The following is a 22,498-nucleotide window of genomic DNA, read 5'->3' as shown; positions in this document are numbered from 1 at the left end:
AGACCGACAGATATAAAATAGACGGATGGATGGACGGACGTCGGGCGGCACAATGAGGTGGACGCATAGATCGGCGATTGTGTAAGATTGTACGCTCGTGAACTGGGGCCGCGTGTTCACCCATCTGTGCCGCCATCTGTGGGCGTGGCCCCGCAGGTACGGCAAGCTGAACGACCCGGCTAATTGGCTGGAGATCGACCCTGTGACGGGAGACATCCGCACGCGGGCGCCGCTCGACCGCGAATCGCCCTACGTGGTGAACAACACCTACACGGCGACCTTCTCCGTCGTGGACGAGAGTAAGGGACCGGCGGGACACTCGCGACCTCACCGCGTTGCTGGGGCGACGGTGTCGATGGTTCCCATGGGAACGGAGATTTTGGGTCGCGTTGCCGTGGGCAGGTCGATGTCACCCGGGCGATGTTAGCTGGGTTACCGTTAGAACGGTGGTGTTGTTTGGGTTGCCGTGGGAATGGTGATATAATTCAGGTTACCGGCGTAGGAATGGCAATGTCACCTGGGTGATGTTATCTGGGTTACCGTGAGAACAGTAGATGTTGTTTAGGTGTCCATGGGAACGGTGATGAATCCCGAGCGACATTACTCCGATAGATAACAGTTTCACCTCGGTGATGGTACCCAAGTTGTCATGGAAATTGTAGTTATCACCTTGACACAGTTACGTCGGTTCCCATTGAAACATTGATGTTATCTGGGTCACCGTGGAAATGGCTGTGTAACCCGGACGATGTTATCTCAGGGGAACTGGTGATATTACCCAAATGATGTGACCTGGATTCGATGAGGACAGTGACGACGACGATGATCATTGTTTAAATGGTCAAGAGACAAATACTGACGTTGCTGCTTATGAAGGTCCAATTTCCACAACGATCCGAATTCGACGTTTGCTGCTCCGAATTCGATTTGCTTCGTTAGCCGCACTTTATTTTGTTTGTTTTGCCTTCACCATTTCGGTCACCCGGGTCAATCCCTCACACGAATGAGCCTCTACGCCGACCCCTGACCTCTTGAGCTCTCGGGCGATCAAACGAGCGAAACGGCGAGAGGGCCGACGCGGCCGCCGGTGCTGACGTCTTCCTCCTGCGCGCGCCGTTGTCCCCAGCGTCTCCGTCGGGCACGAGCACGGGGACGATGGTCGTCAAACTCGACGACAACAACGACAACGCGCCGGACGTGGTGACGCGCAACGTGAGCGTGTGCGAGACGGGGCCCGACTACGTGACGGTGACGGCCAGCGACCCCGACACGGACATCAACGGCAAGCCCTTCACCTTCGAGCTGCCCGCCGACTCCGCGTGGACCGTCTCCGAGACCGACGGTTAGCGGCGACGTGATGGGCGAGGCGGTGGTGGTGGTGGCGGTGGTGGTGGCGGCGGTGGTGGTGGCGGTGGTGGTGGTGGCGGCGGCGGTGGTGGCGGCGGCGGCGGCGGCGGTGGTGGAGGCGGTGGTGGTGGTGGCGGCGGCGGTGGTGGTGGCGGTGGTGGCGGTGGTGGTGGTGGTGGCGGTGGTGGTGGCGGCGGTGGTGGTGGTGGCGGCGGTGGTGGTGGCGGCAGTGATGGTGGCGACGGTGGTGGTGGTGGTGGCGGGGAGGCGGAGGGAGAAGGGGGGGGGGATACATGAGGGAGAAACATTGGCAGACACTGGCAGATGCAGGAGGAGGTAGAGCGAGGCATGGAGAGACAAGGGAGACACAGGGACATGGGAGATGCATGGGGAGATGCGTGCATGGGGAACATACTGTGCTACAAACCAAGCGACCCGAGTTCGATTCCCGCTCACGGCCAACACCAGTGGCGATTGTCTGAAGCAGTCCTGGGCCTCCCCTAGGTTGACTCGGCCTCAAATGAGTCCCTGGTGCGGTGTGTAAACATCGCCATTGGGGAGACAAAGGCGGCCGAGCGTGGTGCTGGCCACCCACCCCCTCGTGTGCAGTGCCGGCCTTCATAGGTGCTCTCTATGTATGCATGTTGAACTTATTTTGCACTGTACGTAGCCAACCGTGCTAGTCGGAAGTGCGGGGGAAGGACAACAGACTAAACACAAAAGCATTTCTAAACAAATAATCTTTAAATCTAGATTTAAAAGCGCATCACTCCAGTGGCTTCCTAATATCGCTAACAGCACTTGCCCTAATGGTCTGCCAAGGCTATACGGTGGGGATCTCTGTGTCTGTTTTGTGTGTGTGTGCTCGCTAACAGCACTTGCCTCGGTAGTCTATCAATCGGCTAGACCGGCCGGGGGAATCTTGGCCTTTGTGCGTGCGAGGCCAACCTCGGGCACGCGTCTCGTGACCGCCATCTCCCCCCTCGCGCAGGCACCTCCGCCGTCCTCAAGTACCGCTCCCAGCGCATCCCCCGCGGCATGCACGCCGTGCCGCTCATGGTGCGCGACCGGCTGGGCCTGGGCGAGGTGCGCAACGTCACCGTGTCGTCGTGCCCCTGCGAGGCGGGGTCCTCCAAGCCCTCCTGCGAGGCCGTCGGGATCGCGGGGTCACGCGGGGGGGGCCTCTCCGACGGGGCCCTGGCAGGGATCCTCGCGGGGATTCTGGGCTTCCTCATGCTCGGTACGTGGGGGGCGGACCCCCCCCCCCCTCCACCCCTACTAATGGGGTCCAGAATGTTGGCATGGCACTAGCGGCGAGGGGAAGTGGAGCCCCGTGGTAATGATGTTTACACCGCTTGTACCGCATACCGATTATCAGCAGAAGAAGACAACCTGATGATGTGGACAGTGAGGAGTAGGGAATTGGAACTGTTTGGACACATATGTAGGATGGACAACAACAGGATATTAAAAGTGTGTTGTTGTTCGGAAAAATGGAAGGATCTGGAAAGAGAGGAAGACAGAGAATGGTGCCAGAAAGACTGTGCCTACTACTTGAGCCATATTGGCACAAGACAGAGGAAAGCGAAAACAAATGACGAAACAGTGCAGTGAACACCTACAGGCTATCTGTCCATGGATCTTGAAGATGATGACCGAATATCAAAGTGAATCGCACCGCATAATTTTAAACGTTTACATTTCTGCAAGAACACCATTGGAACCTCCTTTGCCAGTAGCAAAATATGATAATTGTTTTTTTACCCTTTTATCTGGCAACAAAACTGACACCTTTTTTACAAGGAGTCATGTTTGCATTAACCACAATACCTGCGGTCGGGATGCAAACAAAAAACACAACTCTGATAATGTTTTGTTGCCAGATAAAAGTGTAAAAAACAATTATCATATTTTGCTACTGGCAAAGGAGGTTCCAATGGTGTAAATGCTTACCCCGAGCTCTCATACTCTGATGGTGCATTGTCTTTGAGTTGTGCGCCTTTTGGCGTCATCGGGTGCATGTGAGACTAGGCTCTAAGAAAAGCTTTCTCGGGTGTGGACCAATCAATTTCAAGGACAGTGCATATCATGATCAGAGTTGTGTTTTTGTTTGCATTATGACTGCAGGTATTGTGGTCTATGCAAACATGACAGCCTTGTAAAACAAGGTGTCAGTTTTGTTGCCAGATAAAAGGGTAAAAAAACAATTATCATTTTCTGCAAGAAGTTTATGAAATCGTTGCTTTGAAACTCGGCGTGTGGTAGAATGGTTCTAAAGTCGACTGCCGTGTCGCACCGAGCTGTAGGCCTGGCTGAGAGAGAATCCACAATCTCTCACTTATCCTTGGCTTGTCGAGAACAAGAAAAACAAGCAGCATCGCCATAATCCGTGACAAAAATTTGCCCAAATGTGTGAGTGTATTCGTGTCGGTGTTTGCATTTCTCCGTGTGTCTTTGCCTCGGTATTTGTCTGTGAGTGTATTCGTATCTGTGTGTCTGTGTCTCAGAATGTTTCCGTGTGTGCGTCTCCATTTATCTGTCTCTGTGTCTTCGTGTCTGTGTGTCTCCAAGTGTGTTTGTGTGTGTATTTCCATATCTCCGTGTGTCAAGATGTCTGTGAGTTTTCGTGCCTCTCTCCATGTCTGTTTGCCCAATTACATCATCACCCTTGTGAGCTGCACTCTTAACACCTGCATACAATGGTAGGCTCCTCTGATTACCTTTCTTGTTAACATTACTTCTTGTCACCAACCGCCACTGTCTTTCACACACGGTCTCACTGGGCATGGCTCCCAGAAAACGATGTGGTTAGTCGTTTTGGTCGTTGAGATGGGAAAGGTTAAGCTAACTCACGCGGGATAGTGCACACCGCCTGGCGCACACCGCCTGGCACACACCGCCTGGCACACACCACCTGGCACACACCACCTGGCACACACCGCCTGGCACACACCACCTGGCACACACCACCTGGCACACACCACCTGGCACACACCACCTGGCACACACCGCCTGGCACACACCACCTGGCACACACCACCTGGCACACACCGCCTGGCACACACCGCCTGGCACACACCACCTGGCACACACCACCTGGCACACACCGCCTGTGGCACACACCACCTGGCACACACCACCTGGCACACACCGCCTGTGGCACACACCACCTGGCACACACCACCTGTGGCACACACCGCCTGTGGCACACACCGCCTGGCACACACCACCTGGCACACACCACCTGGCACACACCACCTGGCACACACCACCTGGCACACACCGCCTGGCACACACCACCTGGCACACACCGCCTGGCACACACCGCCTGGCACACACCGCCTGGCACACACCACCTGGCACACACCACCTGGCACACACCGCCTGTGGCACACACCACCTGGCACACACCACCTGGCACACACCGCCTGTGGCACACACCACCTGGCACACACCACCTGTGGCACACACCGCCTGTGGCACACACCGCCTGTGGCACACACCACCTGGCACACACCACCTGGCACACACCACCTGGCACACACCACCTGGCACACACCGCCTGGCACACACCACCTGGCACACACCACCTGGCACACACCGCCTGGCACACACCGCCTGGCACACACCACCTGGCACACACCACCTGGCACACACCGCCTGTGGCACACACCACCTGGCACACACCACCTGGCACACACCGCCTGTGGCACACACCACCTGGCACACACCACCTGTGGCACACACCGCCTGTGGCACACACCGCCTGTGGCACACACCACCTGGCACACACCACCTGTGGCACACACCACCTGGCACACACCACCTGTGGCACACCGCCTGTGGCACACACCACCTGGCACACACCGCCTGGCACACACCACCTGGCACACACCACCTGGCACACACCACCTGTGGCACACACCGCCTGGCACACACCGCCTGTGGCACACACCACCTGTGGCACACACCACCTGTGGCACACACCACCTGGCACACACCACCTGGCGCACACCGCCTGGCACACACCACCTGTGGCACACACCACCTGTGGCACACACCGCCTGGCACACACCGCCTGGCACACACCACCTGGCACACACCACCTGTGGCACACCGCCTGTGGCACACACCACCTGGCGCACACCACCTGGCACACACCACCTGGCACACACCACCTGTGGCACACACCACCTGTGGCACACACCACCTGGCGCACACCGCCTGGCACACACCACCTGGCACACACCACCTGGCACACACCACCTGTGGCACACACCACCTGTGGCACACACCACCTGGCGCACACCGCCTGGCACACACCACCTGGCACACACCACCTGGCACACACCACCTGTGGCACACACCACCTGTGGCACACACCACCTGGCGCACACCGCCTGGCACACACCACCTGGCACACACCACCTGGCACACACCACCTGGCACACACCACCTGGCACACACCACCTGTGGCACACACCACCTGTGGCACACACCACCTGGCACACACCACCTGGCGCACACCGCCTGGCACACACCACCTGGCACACACCACCTGGCACACACCACCTGGCACACACCACCTGGCACACACCACCTGGCACACACCGCCTGGCACACACCGCCTGGCACACACCGCCTGGCACACACCACCTGGCGCACACCACCTGGCGCACACCGCCTGGCACACACCGCCTGGCACACACCGCCTGGCGCACACCGCCTGGCACACACCACCTGGCACACACCACCTGGCACACACCGCCTGGCGCACACCGCCTGTGGCACACACCGCCTGGCACACACCGCCTGATGCACACCGCCTGGCACACACCACCTGGCGCGCACCGCCTGGCGCACATCCGCTGGCACACACCGGCTGTGGTACACCGCCTGGCGCACACTGCCTGGCACACACCAACTGTGGCACACCGGCTGGCACACACTGACTCCACACACCGCCTGGCACACACCGCCTGTGGCACACCGCCTGACCTCGTGCCTCGCCCTGCCCTCCGAACTCTTCAGGAATCCTGCTGCTGCTCTGCTGCTGCAAGTTCGGCAAGAAACAGGCCCTCATCGGGAAACTCATGGGGGAGCTTCCCAAGAGCTCCCTGTCGACCTCCACGCGCGGGGAGGAGCAGGACAAGGTGAGCCACGGCCGCACGAGTCGGCGAGTTAGCGAATCGGCGGGTCGGGGAGTTAGCGAGCGCCCAATTAAGGTCGGAAATACAGATAAGGAGACAATACACCCCTGTCGCATATCACCTGCCCCTCCGCATAATGAAATAAAATATTTTCTACGCATTCCGTCAGCCAAAAAACTATACGGACTTCGTAAAACTGTGGGACTCATATCCATACGAGAGGGTCCCTGCCTATCAACATCTGGCCGAGCTCTCGTGATGAGAGACTGAATGTTGCGAACGACCCAGTTTGCTTGTATTTGAAGCCAGTGCTGCTGAAAACCTTGTGGCTGATTTGATATGTAAAAAAAACACTTTGGGTTTTTAAAAGTATTTGATAGAATGTTGGGATGGTGTTGTTACTTTATATGAGTGTGGCATAGTGGCTAGCACTGCACGGCGCTATGAACCCAACTTCCCAGATTTGATTCCACGAACATGACTCACATCAATATCAGAGCCGGTTATGGGCCTCCCCTAGGTCGACTCGGCCTTGAATGAGACCTGGTGCGGTCTGTGAAAACCTTAGCACTGTTGTGACAAAGGCGGCCGGGCGCGCGTGGTGTTGAAGGCCTTTGCTGGATGCTCGCCAACCACACCTGCTCAAACACTCCTGTCCAACCACACCAACCCCAACATTCGATGTAGTCTGCACAGGGGAAGCTTGTCGGTGTGCAAGCGCGCGTGAGCGTGCGTGTGTCCGTGCGTGCGTGCGTGAGCGTGCGTGTTTGGCACGGCCCATGTGACCACCACACAGCCAAACAGGCCGCGTGCGAGGCAGCTGCCTGCCTAGGCGGCGGGTTACAAGGCGGCAACAGAGGTTGCTGAACAAACTGAACACGTAAACAACAACAAAAACACACACGCAAGCAAATAAGCGCGCAGAAACTCACGTGCATATGGTGGAGCATTTTTAGTAATACAACAAACAGACCTAATTTTTTATCTAGTCACATACAGGAAAATGTATTAGTTATTTTTTAGTCCATTAAACCCAGTGTTACTCAGCAGCATTGCTATATAACAGGCATTATCCTGCTGATGAAATCCATGAAGTCAGAACTGATATATTAGTTTTGCTGTACAGCCAAACCCTTGCGGATACAACTTCGGTCGATGTTGTTTTATTTTTGCTTGGAGAGGCAAAATCTTGACTTTATTAAAGTCTCTTCATAAAGGTGAGGACCAGGCGGGGCATTATCTGTCATGCCCACGGGACCCACTTATGGATGAATACAGCTTCACCTGTGGAGGCTGCTCCCCCCCCTCCCCCTAGCCCCAAGCAACTGTACCAACTACCCCATTGCTAATTTGTCCACCTGTGTTTCTCTCCTGCCTCACACGCGCGCACACACACACACGCGCACGTACGTGCATGCACACACATACCCACTCACCCGTACGCACACAAATACACGCACACAAATACACACACATACACACACACAAACACACACGTACATAAACTAATACACGCGCACGCAGGCACTGGGCGGGATACAAGGACACAGCGAGATCGTTCCGCTTGTCACAAAAGGCTCCGCCAGCGCCAACTTCTCCTCCGGCAAGGTCACCAAGTCAAAGGTGCGTGCTGCTCTACGAGCCCGCTGACACGAGTTCAATTCTCACTCGCGCCCAGTGGCGATTATCTGAACTGGTCCTGGGCCTCCCCTAGGTCGACTCAGTCTCAGATGTGTACCTGGTGCGGTGTGTAAACATCTCCGCTTGGGAGACAAAGGCGGCCGGGTGTGGTGCCGGCCACCCAGCCCCTCGTGTGCTGTGCCGGCCTTCGTAGGTGCTCGCTAAACAGCACTTTCCCCAACAGTCTGTTAAGGCTATAGGGGTAATATTTGTCTTCCACAGTGATTCACTGGTGCGCAGCAATAGTTGTAGTGGTTAGGACACTACCCGAGTTCCATCTCCTACTGAGGACCAACATCAGTGGCGAATATCTGAACAGGTCTTGGCTTCCGCTAGGTTGTCTCAGCCTCAAATAGGTACCTTGTGTTGTGTATAAAGTTCACAAGTAGGTAGAGAAAGGCAGCCTGACGTGGTGCTTAGCCACACCACTCACCTCGTGTGTCATGTCGGTCTTCATAGGTGTTCGCTTAACAGCACTTGCCCCAATGGGTTGTTAGAGGCTATATGGGGGATCAGTGTGTGTGAGACTCATGAGACTGACTCTTCACAGCCAGGACCTGTACAACTGTCCATCAGTGCTGGAGCCCAAGCAAGGCTTATTGTTGTGTTTGCTGTTGTTGTTAATCGTTGTTGTATGTTGCTGTTGTTGTTGTTTGACAACCCCCGTGGTTTTAATAAAGGTTGTCCCAGTGCCCCGACCCCCCCCCCCCCCCCAGAACATTGTGAGCAGCCGGTGGGTTTCCCTGAGCAGTGGGTGGGGCTAGCTGGGCAGTGGGAGGGGCTATCTGGGCAGTGGGAGGGGCTACCTGGGCCGTGGGAGGGGCTATCTGAGCAGTGGGAGGGGCTATCTGAGCAGTGGGAGGAGCTACATGGGCCGTGGGAGGGGCTATCTGAGCAGTGGGAGGGGCTACCTGGGCAGTGGGAGGAGCTACCTGGGCAGTGGGAGGGGCTACCTGAGCAGTGGGAGGTCCTATCTGGGCAGTGGGTGAGGCTATCTGGGCAGTGGGTGGGGCTACCTGAGCAGTGGGAGGGGTTACCTGGGCAGTGGGAGGGGCTACATGGGCAGTAAGAGGGGTTACCTGAGCAGTGGGAGGGGTTACCTGGGCCGTGGGAGGGGCTACCTGAGCAGTGGGAGGGGCTACCTGAGCAGTAAGAGGGGTTACCTGAGCAGTGGGAGGGGCTACCTGGGCAGTGGGAGGGGTTACCTGAGCAGTGGGAGGGGCTACCTGAGCAGTGGGTGGGGCTACCTGAGCAGTAGGGAGGGGCTACCTGGGCAGTGGGTGGGGCTACCTGAGCAGTGGGAGGGGCTGGCAGGGCTGAAGAGCAGTGGGTGTGGGTCCATTGTGGCCACACAGGGTGAGGAGGCCACTGCCTGTGTGGGTAGGGCTAGCTGAGTGAACAGATCCGCTCACCATGCATGGGTCCTGGTTGAGTCTCTCGGGAAATGCATTAGCTTCGCCTGCAGGGCAGCAGCAGGCCTCGCTTACCGGAGTGGCCCTCCGGCTTGTTGACGACGTCCCATTCCCACTTCCGCCGGCAGTACGTGAACCAGGTGGAGACCGTGACGGAGAGCGAGTCCGGGCTCAACCAGGGCCGGTCGTTCGCCAAGAGCGCCGGAGCGGCAGGGGCAGCTGCAGGGGTAGCTGCAGGGGCAGCTGCAGGGGCGGGCTTCGGGGCAGGCATGGGGGCCGGAGCGGGCGGAGGGGCCGGAGCGATGAGAGGCGGCGCTTACGTGGAGAACAGCGCGGCTGGAAACATGAGCAACGGACACATGGTGAGCGCTTCGTCGTCGTCAAGATCAGAATCAGATTTAAGAAAAAAAATGTATCCTGGAGAAATACGATGAGCTGCGAAGCTCATCTTTTTTTTCACGGATGCCCAGTAGGGGGGGGGGGGGGGGTCAGAAAGTTACAACAACAAACAATACAAAAAAAACCCGATAGGAATGCAAAGTATAGGAAAAGATAAGCAAATCACAAAAAATGTATAAATGTAAACTCAACTCTTTTTATTTTACCAGGTAAGGCTCACTGAGCTGTCAGTTCTTTTTCAGAAGGGACTTGGCCACAAATGATAGCTCAACAAAGTGACTTATCACGTGGACATTTCTAACAGACAAATCATCTAAAATGCATTTCATTAACGAGTCATCTCGAACAGTGAACCCATCAGCAGCACTCGTCACCACCATGAGAGTTATCTTCATTATCTCTGTAATCATTGCCTTCATCATCATCATCATACAAGTATATTGGTTATTTTGATGTTTGATCATGTGGTTGAGTGTTTGGCTGTTTTGAGTGGCTGATTGAGCGATCGAGTGTTTGAGTGGTTGTTTAAGTGGGTGACTGGGTATTTGGTTGTGTGTTTGAGCGGTTAGTTGATTGAGTAGTAGTTGAGTGGTTGGTTGAGTGATGGGCTCATTGAGAGGGTAGCTGAGTGGGTTGGTATTGTTGGGGAGTCACATGATGTGTGGATTGTCATTGCATTGTAGCAGGATATCATAGAACGGCATGACATCATTGCTCTTTTGGGCATGACTTTTTAACTTGGCTTTTGAACGTGGATGCTGATCTCGGACACGAGTCTGCTGTCATTATTCATTGAATCTACGACAGGTCTGATGAACACATTTCTCGCCCCCCCTCCGCCGTGTTTGTCTCTCCCAGGGCACCTTCCACAGCTCCGTGTCAGACACTGAGATGGACGGCTCGGGCTACATGGTCAATGCGGTACGGCATGAAACAGCCAATCATCATCATGAGCATCATCAGAAGCGTCGTCATCCTCATATTCATATTTCATCAATGTTGTTGTCATCGTAAATACGCGTAAATTGTCATCATCATACGCAGAATTATCATCACTATCATTGTCAATCACACAGGTTCAGCCAGAAGTAACGGCAGCATCAACCTTTACCAAAACCCCAATCGCCACCATTTTTTGATGACCGGGCCGTTTTTTTTGCCAAAAATTGGTGGAAAGTGGTTTCCGTCATCGTCACCATCAACCAAATTATTAAATATGGGATGATGTGTAGCACTCATCGTCGCCCTTTACTGCGGACACTATGGCAGGGCCCCCCTGTAAAAGTCAAGACAATCAAAATTAGGCTTTTTCTGGGAAGAACAAATGTAATCAAAGAATTCAACTCATTAATTATCCGCTGAAGGTTCTTGGCAAGGCATCTCCATCCCCGACTCTTGCGACGCAACAATCCGTCGGCGAGCTTGTGCCCACGAGCCCAGACACGTCTGTGAAAAAGAGCTGCATAGCTTGATTTGAAGCTTTCGTGACTGCAGAAATCCATACTCTTTGGTTCTTTCGGTAAAGGCAGTAGGTATAAATGAATAAAATAAAATTAACTATGTGACTTTACCAAAAGAACCAAAGAGTATAGCTGTATAGTTCATTGGATTTCTGCAGGATAAATAAAGATTCTGAGCCCATCTCGTCGCACCGCGCGCTACGTGGGACGTCCTCTCGGACGCACTCCCTCTATTGGCTGCCACTTTGTTATTAGCCTCAGCCATTACACCTGCGGCCTTGACTCTTTCCCGTTCCCAGACGTTCGCAAGTTGCAGCGTGGGGGGTCCCGTTCGCCGGTGAATCTCAGAACACGCAAGCAGTTGACATGAATTTTATTTAGAGAGGCGGATCTCCAATTTTTTTAAAGACCGTGTACTCACCGCAGAGAACCGTAGCGACACGACCGCACTCTATGATAGCTGGCGCCAAACTGTGCCACGCCCTCCCGCCTGGCTTTATGGAGCCTCAGTACCCATAAAGTTATTTTATTTTTTCTTCTGATTCCGTTCCAATGACGTACGTATACATCATCGGAATGGGAAAGGGGTTAATAGGTGCTCGCTAACTGTGACTCGCTCCAGCGTTGCCACACAGGCTGACCGTTGTCTCTGTGTTGTCCGTACGCGCGCAGGGCGGTGGTGGCGGGTGGCCAATCACCACGCTCGCACGTGGATCTTGCGTCAACGGCGGTATAGACGTAAGTTTCTGACCTTGGCCTTTCGCCTTTGTCTCCCAAGTGGCGATGTTTACACACTGCACCGGGTACACATCTGAGACTGAGTCGACCTAGGGACTGGCCCAGGACCAGTTCAGATAATCGCCACTGGGCGCGAGTGAGAATCGAACTCGTGTCACCGGGCTCGTGGCGCAGCACGCAACTTTGTCTTGGTGACCTTGTTGGCCGTGATCTGTCCACTGCTAAATGAATGAATTCCTCCCTGAGCAATCTCTTACGGTCATGCAACACAAGGAAGCCATGCAGCACCTGAACGGAGGGGGGGGGGGGGGGGGCGGTGGGGGGGGGGACGTTCTTTCTTGAGCGCCTTCTGTCATTTGACTTCCACTCTGTCGTTAATATCGACCACCAGTCATCGTCTCTTCTAGCGACATGTCCTGCTCAAGAGACAATGATGATGACAGTGACGACGATGATAATGATGACAGCGATGAATATAAGTAATATGGTGACAATGATGTCGTGTACAATTATTACAATGGGCATGGTAGTTATGATGATAAGAAAGGTGATACTATGATAATAACATGTTTTATATCTGTTTAACACGTAGGCTTTCGCGACCAATGTTATTCATAATCAACGTTGATTATGAATGTTTTATATCTGCCCATTTTCTCTAACTACAGATGCAGCAGCAGCAGCAGCTCCAAGGTGGCTTTGCAGAGTACTCTGGGGAAACCATGGAACACTCGGACATGGCCTTAATGGAGAGTGGGGGGCAGATGGGCCAGGGCGGAGGAGACACAGCCTACTTCATGACAGAGGTCAGAACTCAATGACCCCTACCCTCAATCCCCGTTCTGTTATCCCAACCCCGAGCCTTTAACCCATGACACCTACGCGACACCCACTTAGCTGTCGTCGGTTATTTTGCTTTATGTTTGGTTCAGTGACTGGTTGGTTATTTATGGTTTCTGATTGCTGATTTTAATTTGTTGGTCTTTGATTGGTGTTTGTCATTCTCTGATTGTTGATTGTCTCAACAATTGCTCGATCATTGGCCGTCCCTCATTGGCTGTCGTTTCACCATCTCTCGATTGGTTGTTTATATTTGTCGGTCTCCGATTGGTCGTTTGCAGAGCCTCAAGATCCTGGACCAGGATGTGGCTGCTCCGGACACACTGCTCATCTTCAACCAGGAGGGCACCATGGGCGGCTCCCAGTTCTCCCTTGTGTGCCAAGACATGCTGTAACTTCCCGGCTCTCCCTTCTCACGCTGTGTCGCCCAACTTCCTTTAAATACTATCACGTTCCAGGCCCCAGCTACATGTACCGCAACTTCCCTCCCCTTATTAACCACAACTCTCCCTCCATGCTAACCCCAGCTTCCTTCCGTGCTAACCCCAGCTTCCCACACCCCGCACCCCCATCCCCCAATGCTAACCCCTAGATCCCATGTACCCCAACCGCTCATGGTTGGCATGGGCCCTGGTGTAAAGAATGAAATGCGGCCCCCTGTCCAATATCCCCTCCTCTTCAGAGCCCAGTGCCTGAGCCCCTCTGGTCTGTGGGCCCCATTGCAGTTGCACCGCCTGCACACTCCACATCCACGCTCGGCTCTTCTACCCACGTTGCAAAACTCTAACCCCTTTCCTATTCTAACCGTGGAGTCTCGCTACACAGACCCCCGATCCCAGCACTCCTCGTACGCCGCGATTTTGCACCTCCGGTGGCAACCCCACGTACCGGACTAGCGGGCTCGGCCCCTGGTGACCACGGCACCCCCACCTGGGCCTTAGCCAAGCAAAGGGACCCCCCTCAGTGGGCCCAGGTAGCCCCCTTTCCAGAAGCGAGCGATGCACTTTCACCTGGGCCACCCGGGGAAGCCGCCGCGATGTCGGCAGGGTCGACGCGGCAGAGCGAAACCAGCGATCCGGCGGTGACCGTCGGGTAGCTCACTTGTCTGGGCCTTGTGTTAATAAGTTAATTTTGAAATGAAAAACATGGTGGGAAATTTTGACCGACAAATAGATAATAGTTTGTTAAAAAAAAAAAAATTTTTATTACGGTCGTGTCCCTGTGGCGGTGGAGGACGGATGGAGGAGAAGGAAGGCGTGAGGTCAGAGCACGATGCGATGGGCCCACGGCACGCGCCTGCGAACGAGCGCGTCGGTGGAAAGAGTTCGTGGGATCACGCGGAGATCTGCGGAACTCCCGAATGGCGCAGGTGGCCAGGAGATGGTGGAGTACAACATGGGATGTGAACTCACGTGTGAAGACCTCGTTATCCGTCATCCCCTTTGCATGTGTGGGAGGGTCTTCTCTGGGCACTGCCGGCTTGCTACAACATGAAACAAAATTATTCCGCAAAGAAAAAATTGGTCAATAATCCCAGGCTTTGTGGGTAAATAAATATAATTATTGCTATTATTATTTAAACATTGAATATGCTGAATGATTAAAAAAACTTGACGAAGATTTCAATATACCTTAAACTCTTGGAAGTTGAAGTTAGATTGGACCCAGGATATTCGATTATTGAAGCCATCGATTTACTCTACTCAGTATCTGTTCGGTCACTCGACCAATCGGATAACTCCAACGTAGTCGAGGGAAAAAATGTCGCCTCTTATCCGCGTGTGCTGCTGGACGGGAGGTGATGGACTTGGCGATGGTGATGGCATTATTGATCATCAGCCGAGTCCCTTTGGGAGTGGCTTGTTGGGGGTTTCCCGCTTTCAGGAGACGGGATATTGGCTGGCGGTCGACAATGAAAGCCACCTTAGTATAAAGCAGTCGATTGCAATTTTTCAACACGTTCGGCAATAATGCTGTGGCCCTAAAATAAATATAATAGGCGACGTTTTGGTCAATGACCCTTCTTCATAGCACATTTGAATTTGATGTATGTGATATGAAGGGCCATTGCCCGAAACGTCGCCTATTACATAGTTCAACTTTCAAGGCCACACGCGGTATTATTGAAGAACGTGTATGAGGTTTTTTTGTTGTTATTTGTGCTTTTTTGTCCGATGCCGACGCAGCGATTTGCAGCAGATCCAATGACTCGTCCCACTCATCGTCCCAGACTTACACCAGTCTGGGGGATTCCATCAGTGGGAGAGAAATTGTGGGGCGGTGGCAGGGGGGCTGGGGGGGGGGCGATGGGAGGTGCCGGCTGCAAGTGGCCGTCGGTGTTGTGGGAGTGAGTGGGGAGGGCACGATGCTCCCGAGTGCCCTTGTGTGTTTGATGTTGCGGGTTGTTGGTAGATCTAAGTTATGGGTTTGTTTTACTTGACGTCGGGCGGCCGCTGCTCTCGCTGCTGCTGCTGCCGTTGTTGTTGTTTTGCTGTCGCGCGCGGGTGAGAGGTGGCTGACAGCGTCAGATCGCGTGGGAGTGCGCAGAAGCCACACAAAAACCTGACTCGCCAAAAGGAATCTTGTCGGAGTGGGATTGACATTTGAATCACACTGCAGGTTTAACTCTTGATTACAGTGGGATTCAAGCTGTGATATTCAGACTGGCTGCAGTGGGATTCAGGCTCTGACATCCACACTGATTTCGGTGGGATTCAGGCTGACATTCATGCTGTTTGCAGTGGGATTCACACTGACATACACAGTCATTTTAGTGGGATTCAGGCAGTGATATTCACCCGAATTTCAGTGGGATTCAATGTCTGACTTTCACACTCATTATGATGAGATTTACGCCATTCTAGTCCAGGACTAGAGTGGCGTAAACCCATAAATCTCACTAAAAGCTCAATTCTAAACCCATTTTTGTAGGGCGTTTGAGTCACGCAGCAGTCATAGTTTTTTTGTCAGATGGCCACGGTGTAATATTTTTAATTCACTACATTGTTCAACTTCCCGTTCTTTTCATCGTTCGTTTTTTTATCTATGGGGAAAGGGCCGCAATTGTACACAGCGTTCAGTGGCGAGGGTTTAATGGGCAGCGCGGTGTGCCTCGTGCGACTGTTGGTTGATGTTCTCCACAGTTGCCAGCCCTGCCAGATTAAGTGGTGAAAAATAGTTCAAGGTCTAGCCCTGCAACTGCTTGCTAGCACCACTGCTATGGACTCTACAGTCTGATGCAATTTTTGCTTTGAAAATCGGTATGCGGTTCATAAGAGTTTAGAAATCGGCAGCTTGCCTCTCAGATCGATAGGGTTGTCCAAGTTGTCACGTGTTTTGACACGTCCCCGTGTTGTTGGCGTGTTATCGCGTTTGTTTGCGCTTTCTCGTCGCGTGCGGCTTCGAGCCTCGCGAGATCACGACGGGATAATATTTTTTACTTGAGTGTGAATAAATCGCGCCTCTATCTCTCTTTTCGTCACGCCGTACCTGGAGCTGAACCGATCAATGAGCAGAGGCGACATGCGCGTGGCTCAGCGGTAGGAAAGGAAAAACAAAATCGTCTGAAAATGAAAATAAAGAACCCTTTTTTTATCGTCACACGTTTGAGTTGTTTTCCGTTCATTTTGCCGCGAGGTTTTTGTTGTTGAAGATGTTGATTTTTTTGTGGGGCAATGGTGCAGTTCTGGGCGTGCTGCGTTACAAGCCCAGTGACCCCAGCAGGATTCCTGATCACGGCTAACATCGGTGACGAGTTCTGCCTTAACTAGTCCGAGCCCCCCCTGTCCCAATCTTCCCTTCAACCTACACTGGCCCGCGGGATGGAATTTCGTCCAAAAATAATCATGACTGACGTGGAGTGGAAAGGTGTGGTCTGCAAAGAGGACAATGCTTTTTTTTTTCAAATGCCATATTTGAAATTTTCATGGCCTCAAAATCAGCCCCGGTAAAGATGATGTTAACAGTCGGGAGTGACATTCCTGGAAAATGCCGCGTTCGGCAAAAACCGCGTTCGACAAATAACAGACCTTATGGGACAAATAGGGTTGCGTTCCTGCGTCCGAAACTATCACCCCCTCACTCTTAGTTCAACTTATTCGACATGATCCACACCCCCTTATCATTGTACCAACGGATACCGAGTCGCTCTCCATTCCCTGCGTGTGTACAATCTTTATTCAACAACAAAAAACCCCGTCTCCATCCCTCTTCCCGCCCCCAATGCCGGTGGCCCTCTGACACTGAATTTCCAGTCCGCCGGTTCGCCCCCAAACGCGGATCGCCATCGAGGCGTCCACGTGGCTGCCGGCTCAACGACAGGGGCGGCGGCTAAGACGCGTGCAGCGATGTGTGATGCCGCCGCCGCGAAGCCGTTCGGCAGGCGCCAAATCCCCGACCTCGCCACCACCAAGCAACGGAGCCGACCCCGCGTTCACCTCACCTCACACGAACACACCCGCACGCATTTCCCCCCCCGCCCCCCCATAGAGCTCCGAGGGGAGGTCACCTGGCCGACCGGTTTTTATCCGAGAAACCCTTATCGGGGTTAACTCTCACGGTTTCCGGCGATCAGGGAATTGGACGACCTCCCCCGTGCTACGTTGCGCCGCGGCGCTGCGACCAGCCTTAATATGGTGTGGTCGCGGCATGGGGCATTCGGCCACCGCGGTTGAGGCGCATTTCCCCCCACACACACCTCCACGGGTCGACGGGGCAAGCAGGGGAGGGACGGGACAGCATGAATAGCGGGACCGCAGGAGCTGTTGCGCATAGTCATGGAGGGTTGGGATAATTCCGCTTGAGCGCGCAGGCCCCATTGTTAGGAAGGGTAAGGGAGTAATTAGGATGTACGCCGCCAACGCAGCTCACTGATTAGCAGATCAAAAGCGCCCGGAACCGCCGTGCGCGGGCTCGAGGTGCACGAGCCCATTGTTCAGCGCAGCATCCCCTTTGAGGTAGGGAGGATAAATAGAGGGGCGCAGAGGGGAAATCGCTCTCTTCTCTCCAGGCCAGCGGACCAGCAGCAGCTCCAGCCAGCGACCCGGACGTCCGTGAGACGCATCGAGGTACGTTGTTAGCGCAGGGAGCAGCGAACCTCCGCGGGCGCCAAACAGTGAGTGGGGAGGTGAAGTAGGATAATAGCCGATAAATAGGGAATAGGTGCCGGTTTAGTGGAATAGGCCAGCCTCGTCGACTCACTGATTGAACATTAGTTACCAGGTAATAAATCATTAATAGCGAAGCGTGGTCTCGCGTGATCTTGTCGTGCAGTGTGAGCGTGTGGGAACGCGTGTGGTACTGTGTGTGCGTAAGCTCGCGGCGTGCGTAATCGGCGTACCCCAGGTGCGCGATCATAACGTGAGCGGCCAGCAGGCGGCGAGCGCTGCGCAGAGCGGCGCAAGAGTGGGTATCGCGTGTGGAGCTGTATGCGTGTGTGCGCGCACGTTCACTACGTGTATAATACAGGTGCGCGATCCTAACGCGAGTGGTCAGTGTTGAGTGAGTGCCGCGCAGAGCTGTGTGTGGGAGTGCGCATACGTTCGTTACGTGTCGGATACGGATGCGCATTGGTAACGTGCCGCACAGGGCTATACTGCGAGCACGGCGTTTGATTGATGATGATGTGCGCACGTATGCTCGCAGCGTGGGAGCGCGGCGCGAGGCTGTAACAGTAGGGGCGTCGCGTTCGAATGCCGGCGAAACCGTAGCGGGTAATAGGGAGGTGGGGTAACGTAAACGGAATAGGGGATGCAGGCGGGAGGGACCCCGGGGGCCAACGGCCCCCACAAATTGGTGTCAGAAGTGGGATGGACCCCCGCGTTACCTCACGCTAAAATAAGACTAATATTTACCGGCCGGGGGGCGCCTTCGTGGAAGGCATTCGCCCGCAATCTCTTAGGGGCCAAGGAAATTAATGGATGGACGGACGCGCAGGCAGTACGCCAACTTAATATGAATCTTGATGGGTGGGATTTTGTAGAAGCGTTACCCGCGAGCGCACAGACACAGCTAGAGGAGCTGATGCGCCGACTCGATCAGCGTTTTGGCACGCGTGACGAGGAGGAAGCAAAATCGGCCTTAGAGGCGCGCCGTCGCCAACCTGGCGAAGATTTACGTGATTACGCCGAGGATGTGCGCGAGTTAACAAAGATTGCACGCCCGGGGTACGCAACTGATGTTATTGAGGAACTGGCCGCCGAGAAAATCCAGCGGTACCTGTCTCGCACGGCGTGGTGGCAGCCAGACATGAGCTGCCCACGTCTTCCCTTTAACGCCCTTGTCGAGCGCGCACGTAAGTGTGAAAGAATTCACAGCGAACGCGCGCAGCTCCGGGGGCTGGGACGAGAGCGCGCCATTGCGAGCCTGCTCTCGGAAGACGAGGAGGAGGAACAGGAGCTCGCGAGGACGGTAAGGGGCCGGGAAAGAGAGCCTCCAGTGTCCCGCGAGACAACCCCGGGATGGGTTGCCGGTATACAAACGGGTATAAATGATGTCTCTGGCCAGGTAACCCAGATAGACAACAGGGTAACCCAGATAGGTGACAGGGTAACCCAAGTAGACAACAAGGTAACCCAAGTACGGGCACACATGACTGCGCTGGAGACAATGGTAGAGACGGTCCAGGCCGAGGTAGGAGGATTAACTGGGAGAGTAGCGCTTCTAGAAGCAGAATATGAGCAGCAGCGCACTGGGGGAGGAGGGAGTGGGCAGAGAGCCCACTACGGAGCCGCCACCCCTCCCCGGGCGTGTTATGTGTGCGATCGGCGAGGGCATCTCAGGAGGGACTGTCCTCAGGTCGCCCGAGCTAGACAAGAGCTAAGGTCAAACACTAAGGCCCCCCTAGAGAGGGGACCACCGGGGTGAAATCGACGTAGCCCCAACACAAACAAGCTGTGAGAATAATGGCGAGCGAGTGATCTCCACACAGGTTCCAGCAACAACGCCCACAGAAACGGTGACTCCTGGCGACTGGCTACGGGAGCTGGTGGCGGGGATCACGGGGGCCACATCGCTGGTGGAAGGGGAGGTAAACGGAGTGCGTACCCGAATCCTGCTGGACACGGGGGCGGTGGCCTCGCTCGTGAGCGCAGCGCACTGCAGCGCGATCGGGGTCGACGTGCGTCACCTGCAGGCCCCGGACCGCGCGCTGCACACTGCGAGCGGAGCCGGAATGGGGCTGCTGGGGAGAGCCACCCTAGAGGTCCGTATAGGCAGCCAGGTGTGCACGCAGGAGTTCTACGTGTCGAGTGCGTTGTGTCACGAGTGTATCGCAGGCACCGACCTCCTAGAACGGTTGGGACTCAACGTGCAACCCCGCCAGCGATGCGCCACCATGGAGAGCAACGGCGAGCGGATACCGTTCCTGGGATGAGAACCAACGCGCCCCCGCTTCGCACCTGTGGCCGCTATCCTGGCGACGGCAGTCACCATCGGCCCGCTCACCGAGATGTTGGTGCCGGTGGCAACATCCCCCACCGACCCCGCGCTCCGACCATCAGGAGAGGTAATGCTAACTCCTCACCCGGAGTTGGCAAAACGGTATGGGATAGTGGGATCCGCCACGTTGGTAAACGCAGATGGGGACCGATTGTTTATGCGGATGTTTAACCCCCACAATATCCCAGCGACACTGCGACGGCGCACCCCGATAGCCACCGTACACCCCCTGCACGCACGCCACTCTAACGACTCGGTGTTCGCACTCTGGGCTGAAGACCCCGGTCGTCCTGAGGGTGACCAGGACCTGGCCTGGCGAGTCGGCCCGACTCCCCGAGCCGAGGTCGTTCCCCTGTTTGACGCGTTACATGTACCATGGGCGGATTTACCTAAGGGAGAGGGCGATCGGCTGCGCGAGTTACTGCGGGAGTATGCCGACGTATTCAGTGAACACGACTCGGACGTGGGTCGGACCGATCTTGTTAAGCACCAAATTGACACCGGTGCAGCCCGACCCATCAAACTCCCTGCGTACCGAGTGGGCGCACCCGAACGCGCCCAAATCAAAGAGGCAGTTGGGGACATGCTTCGCGATAACATAATTCAGCCCTCGGCGAGCCCCTGGTCAGCCCCAGTGGTACTAGTAACGAAAAAGGATGGGTCAACCCGGTTCTGCGTCGATTACCGTAAACTAAATGCAGTCACGCTCGGCGATGCCTTCCCCATACCCCGCATCGACGACACCTTCGACAGCCTCGCCGGAGCGCGGTATTTTTCCACCCTCGATCTCGCGTCCGGGTACTGGCAGGTGGAGATGGCGGAGGAGGATCGGCCGAAAACCGCATTCACCACCCCGATGGGACTATTCGAGTTTCGAGTACTCCCGTTCGGACTCACCAATGCGCCTGCGACGTTCCAGCGGCTGATGGAGTTGGTGATGCGGGGCTTGCAATGGGAACAGTGCCTGATTTACTTGGACGATGTGATAGTGTTCAGTAGATCTTTGTCTGAGCATTGGTCCAGGCTTCGAGAGGTGTTCCAGCGACTGCGAGCGGCTCATCTCAAGCTCAAGCCACGTAAGTGTTACATCGCACAACGCGAGGTGGGGTACCTCGGGCATCGCGTCAGCGAGGCAGGCGTGCACACCGATCCGGAGAAGGTACGCGCCGTAGTGGAGTGGCCACGGCCAAGGAATCTGACGGAGATCAGATCATTTTTGGGGCTCGCCACCTATTATCGTCGATTTGTAAAGGGATTCAGCGAGATTGCACGCCCTCTCACCCAACTCACCTCCCCTAAGCACCCCTACCAGTGGACGGGGGCCTGCCAGACGGCCTTCACCACTCTCAAAGATCACCTCACCCACGCCCCCACCCTCGCTTTCCCCGATTTTACCACCGATTTTATTTTGGACACCGACGCCTGCAGCAGCGGGCTGGGCGCGGTGTTGTCACAGGTACAGGATGGGACGGAACGAGTCATCGCATACGCCAGCCGGACCTTGAGTGGGGCCGAGCTGAACTATTGCGTGACCCGCCAAGAGTTGTACGCCGTGATTTTCGCATGCAAACAGTTCCGGCCGTATTTGTACGGCAGGAGATGTCGCGTACGCACTGACCATTATGCTCTGCAGTTTCTTCTTACATTCAAGGAGCCGCGGGGGCAGATGGCCCGGTGGTTGGCGCAGTTGCAGGAGTACAACCTGCAAATCGAGTATCGGGCTGGCCGGACGCATGCAAACGCGGACGCCTTGTCGAGGCGACCCACGGTGTACGCCGAGACGAGGGCGGAGGAGGCCTGCCCGTGTTTCACGGGGGGACGCTGCCGGCAGGCAACGAACCCCCGAGAGGCCGCGGCCACTGACCCCCCCCCCCCCAGTGAGAGAGAGTGCAGTGTGCGCCACAGAGACCCTCACAGGTGGCACTGAGGATCCCGTCGACCGCCCGGCAAGCGCGGGACCCGCGGCTCGGAACCCGATCGGACGGATCCAGGAGGACGTCGGCTGCGCCTTCCCGGGCCTAAACGACGAGCAGCT

General features: G+C 55.3%; 1 protein-coding gene across 1 annotated transcript in view; it reads left to right on the top strand.

Annotated features, from left to right (window-relative positions):
* The window catches only part of LOC133340152 (cadherin-4-like), a 33,278-nt gene extending 16,652 nt beyond the window's left edge, over positions 1 to 16,626 (top strand). Inside the window, exons 8-17 of the mRNA XM_061548224.1 lie at positions 157 to 299; positions 1,127 to 1,342; positions 2,339 to 2,587; positions 6,379 to 6,500; positions 8,022 to 8,120; positions 9,718 to 9,951; positions 10,847 to 10,909; positions 12,121 to 12,186; positions 12,855 to 12,992; positions 13,308 to 16,626. Of these exons, the coding sequence (XP_061404208.1) occupies positions 157 to 299; positions 1,127 to 1,342; positions 2,339 to 2,587; positions 6,379 to 6,500; positions 8,022 to 8,120; positions 9,718 to 9,951; positions 10,847 to 10,909; positions 12,121 to 12,186; positions 12,855 to 12,992; positions 13,308 to 13,421 (1,444 nt within the window). The 3' untranslated portion in view covers positions 13,422 to 16,626. The remainder of the gene's footprint in view (positions 1 to 156; positions 300 to 1,126; positions 1,343 to 2,338; positions 2,588 to 6,378; positions 6,501 to 8,021; positions 8,121 to 9,717; positions 9,952 to 10,846; positions 10,910 to 12,120; positions 12,187 to 12,854; positions 12,993 to 13,307) is intronic.
* Positions 16,627 to 22,498: the final 5,872 nt, after the last annotated feature.

The sequence above is a fragment of the Lethenteron reissneri genome, chromosome 9, assembly GCF_015708825.2.
Source record: "Lethenteron reissneri isolate LAM-NWPU_2019-01 chromosome 9, ASM1570882v1, whole genome shotgun sequence".
Lineage (NCBI taxonomy): Eukaryota > Metazoa > Chordata > Hyperoartia > Petromyzontiformes > Petromyzontidae > Lethenteron > Lethenteron reissneri.
The sequence above is the reverse complement of the archived record's forward strand: the minus strand, read 5'-3'. Positions and strand labels throughout refer to the sequence as shown.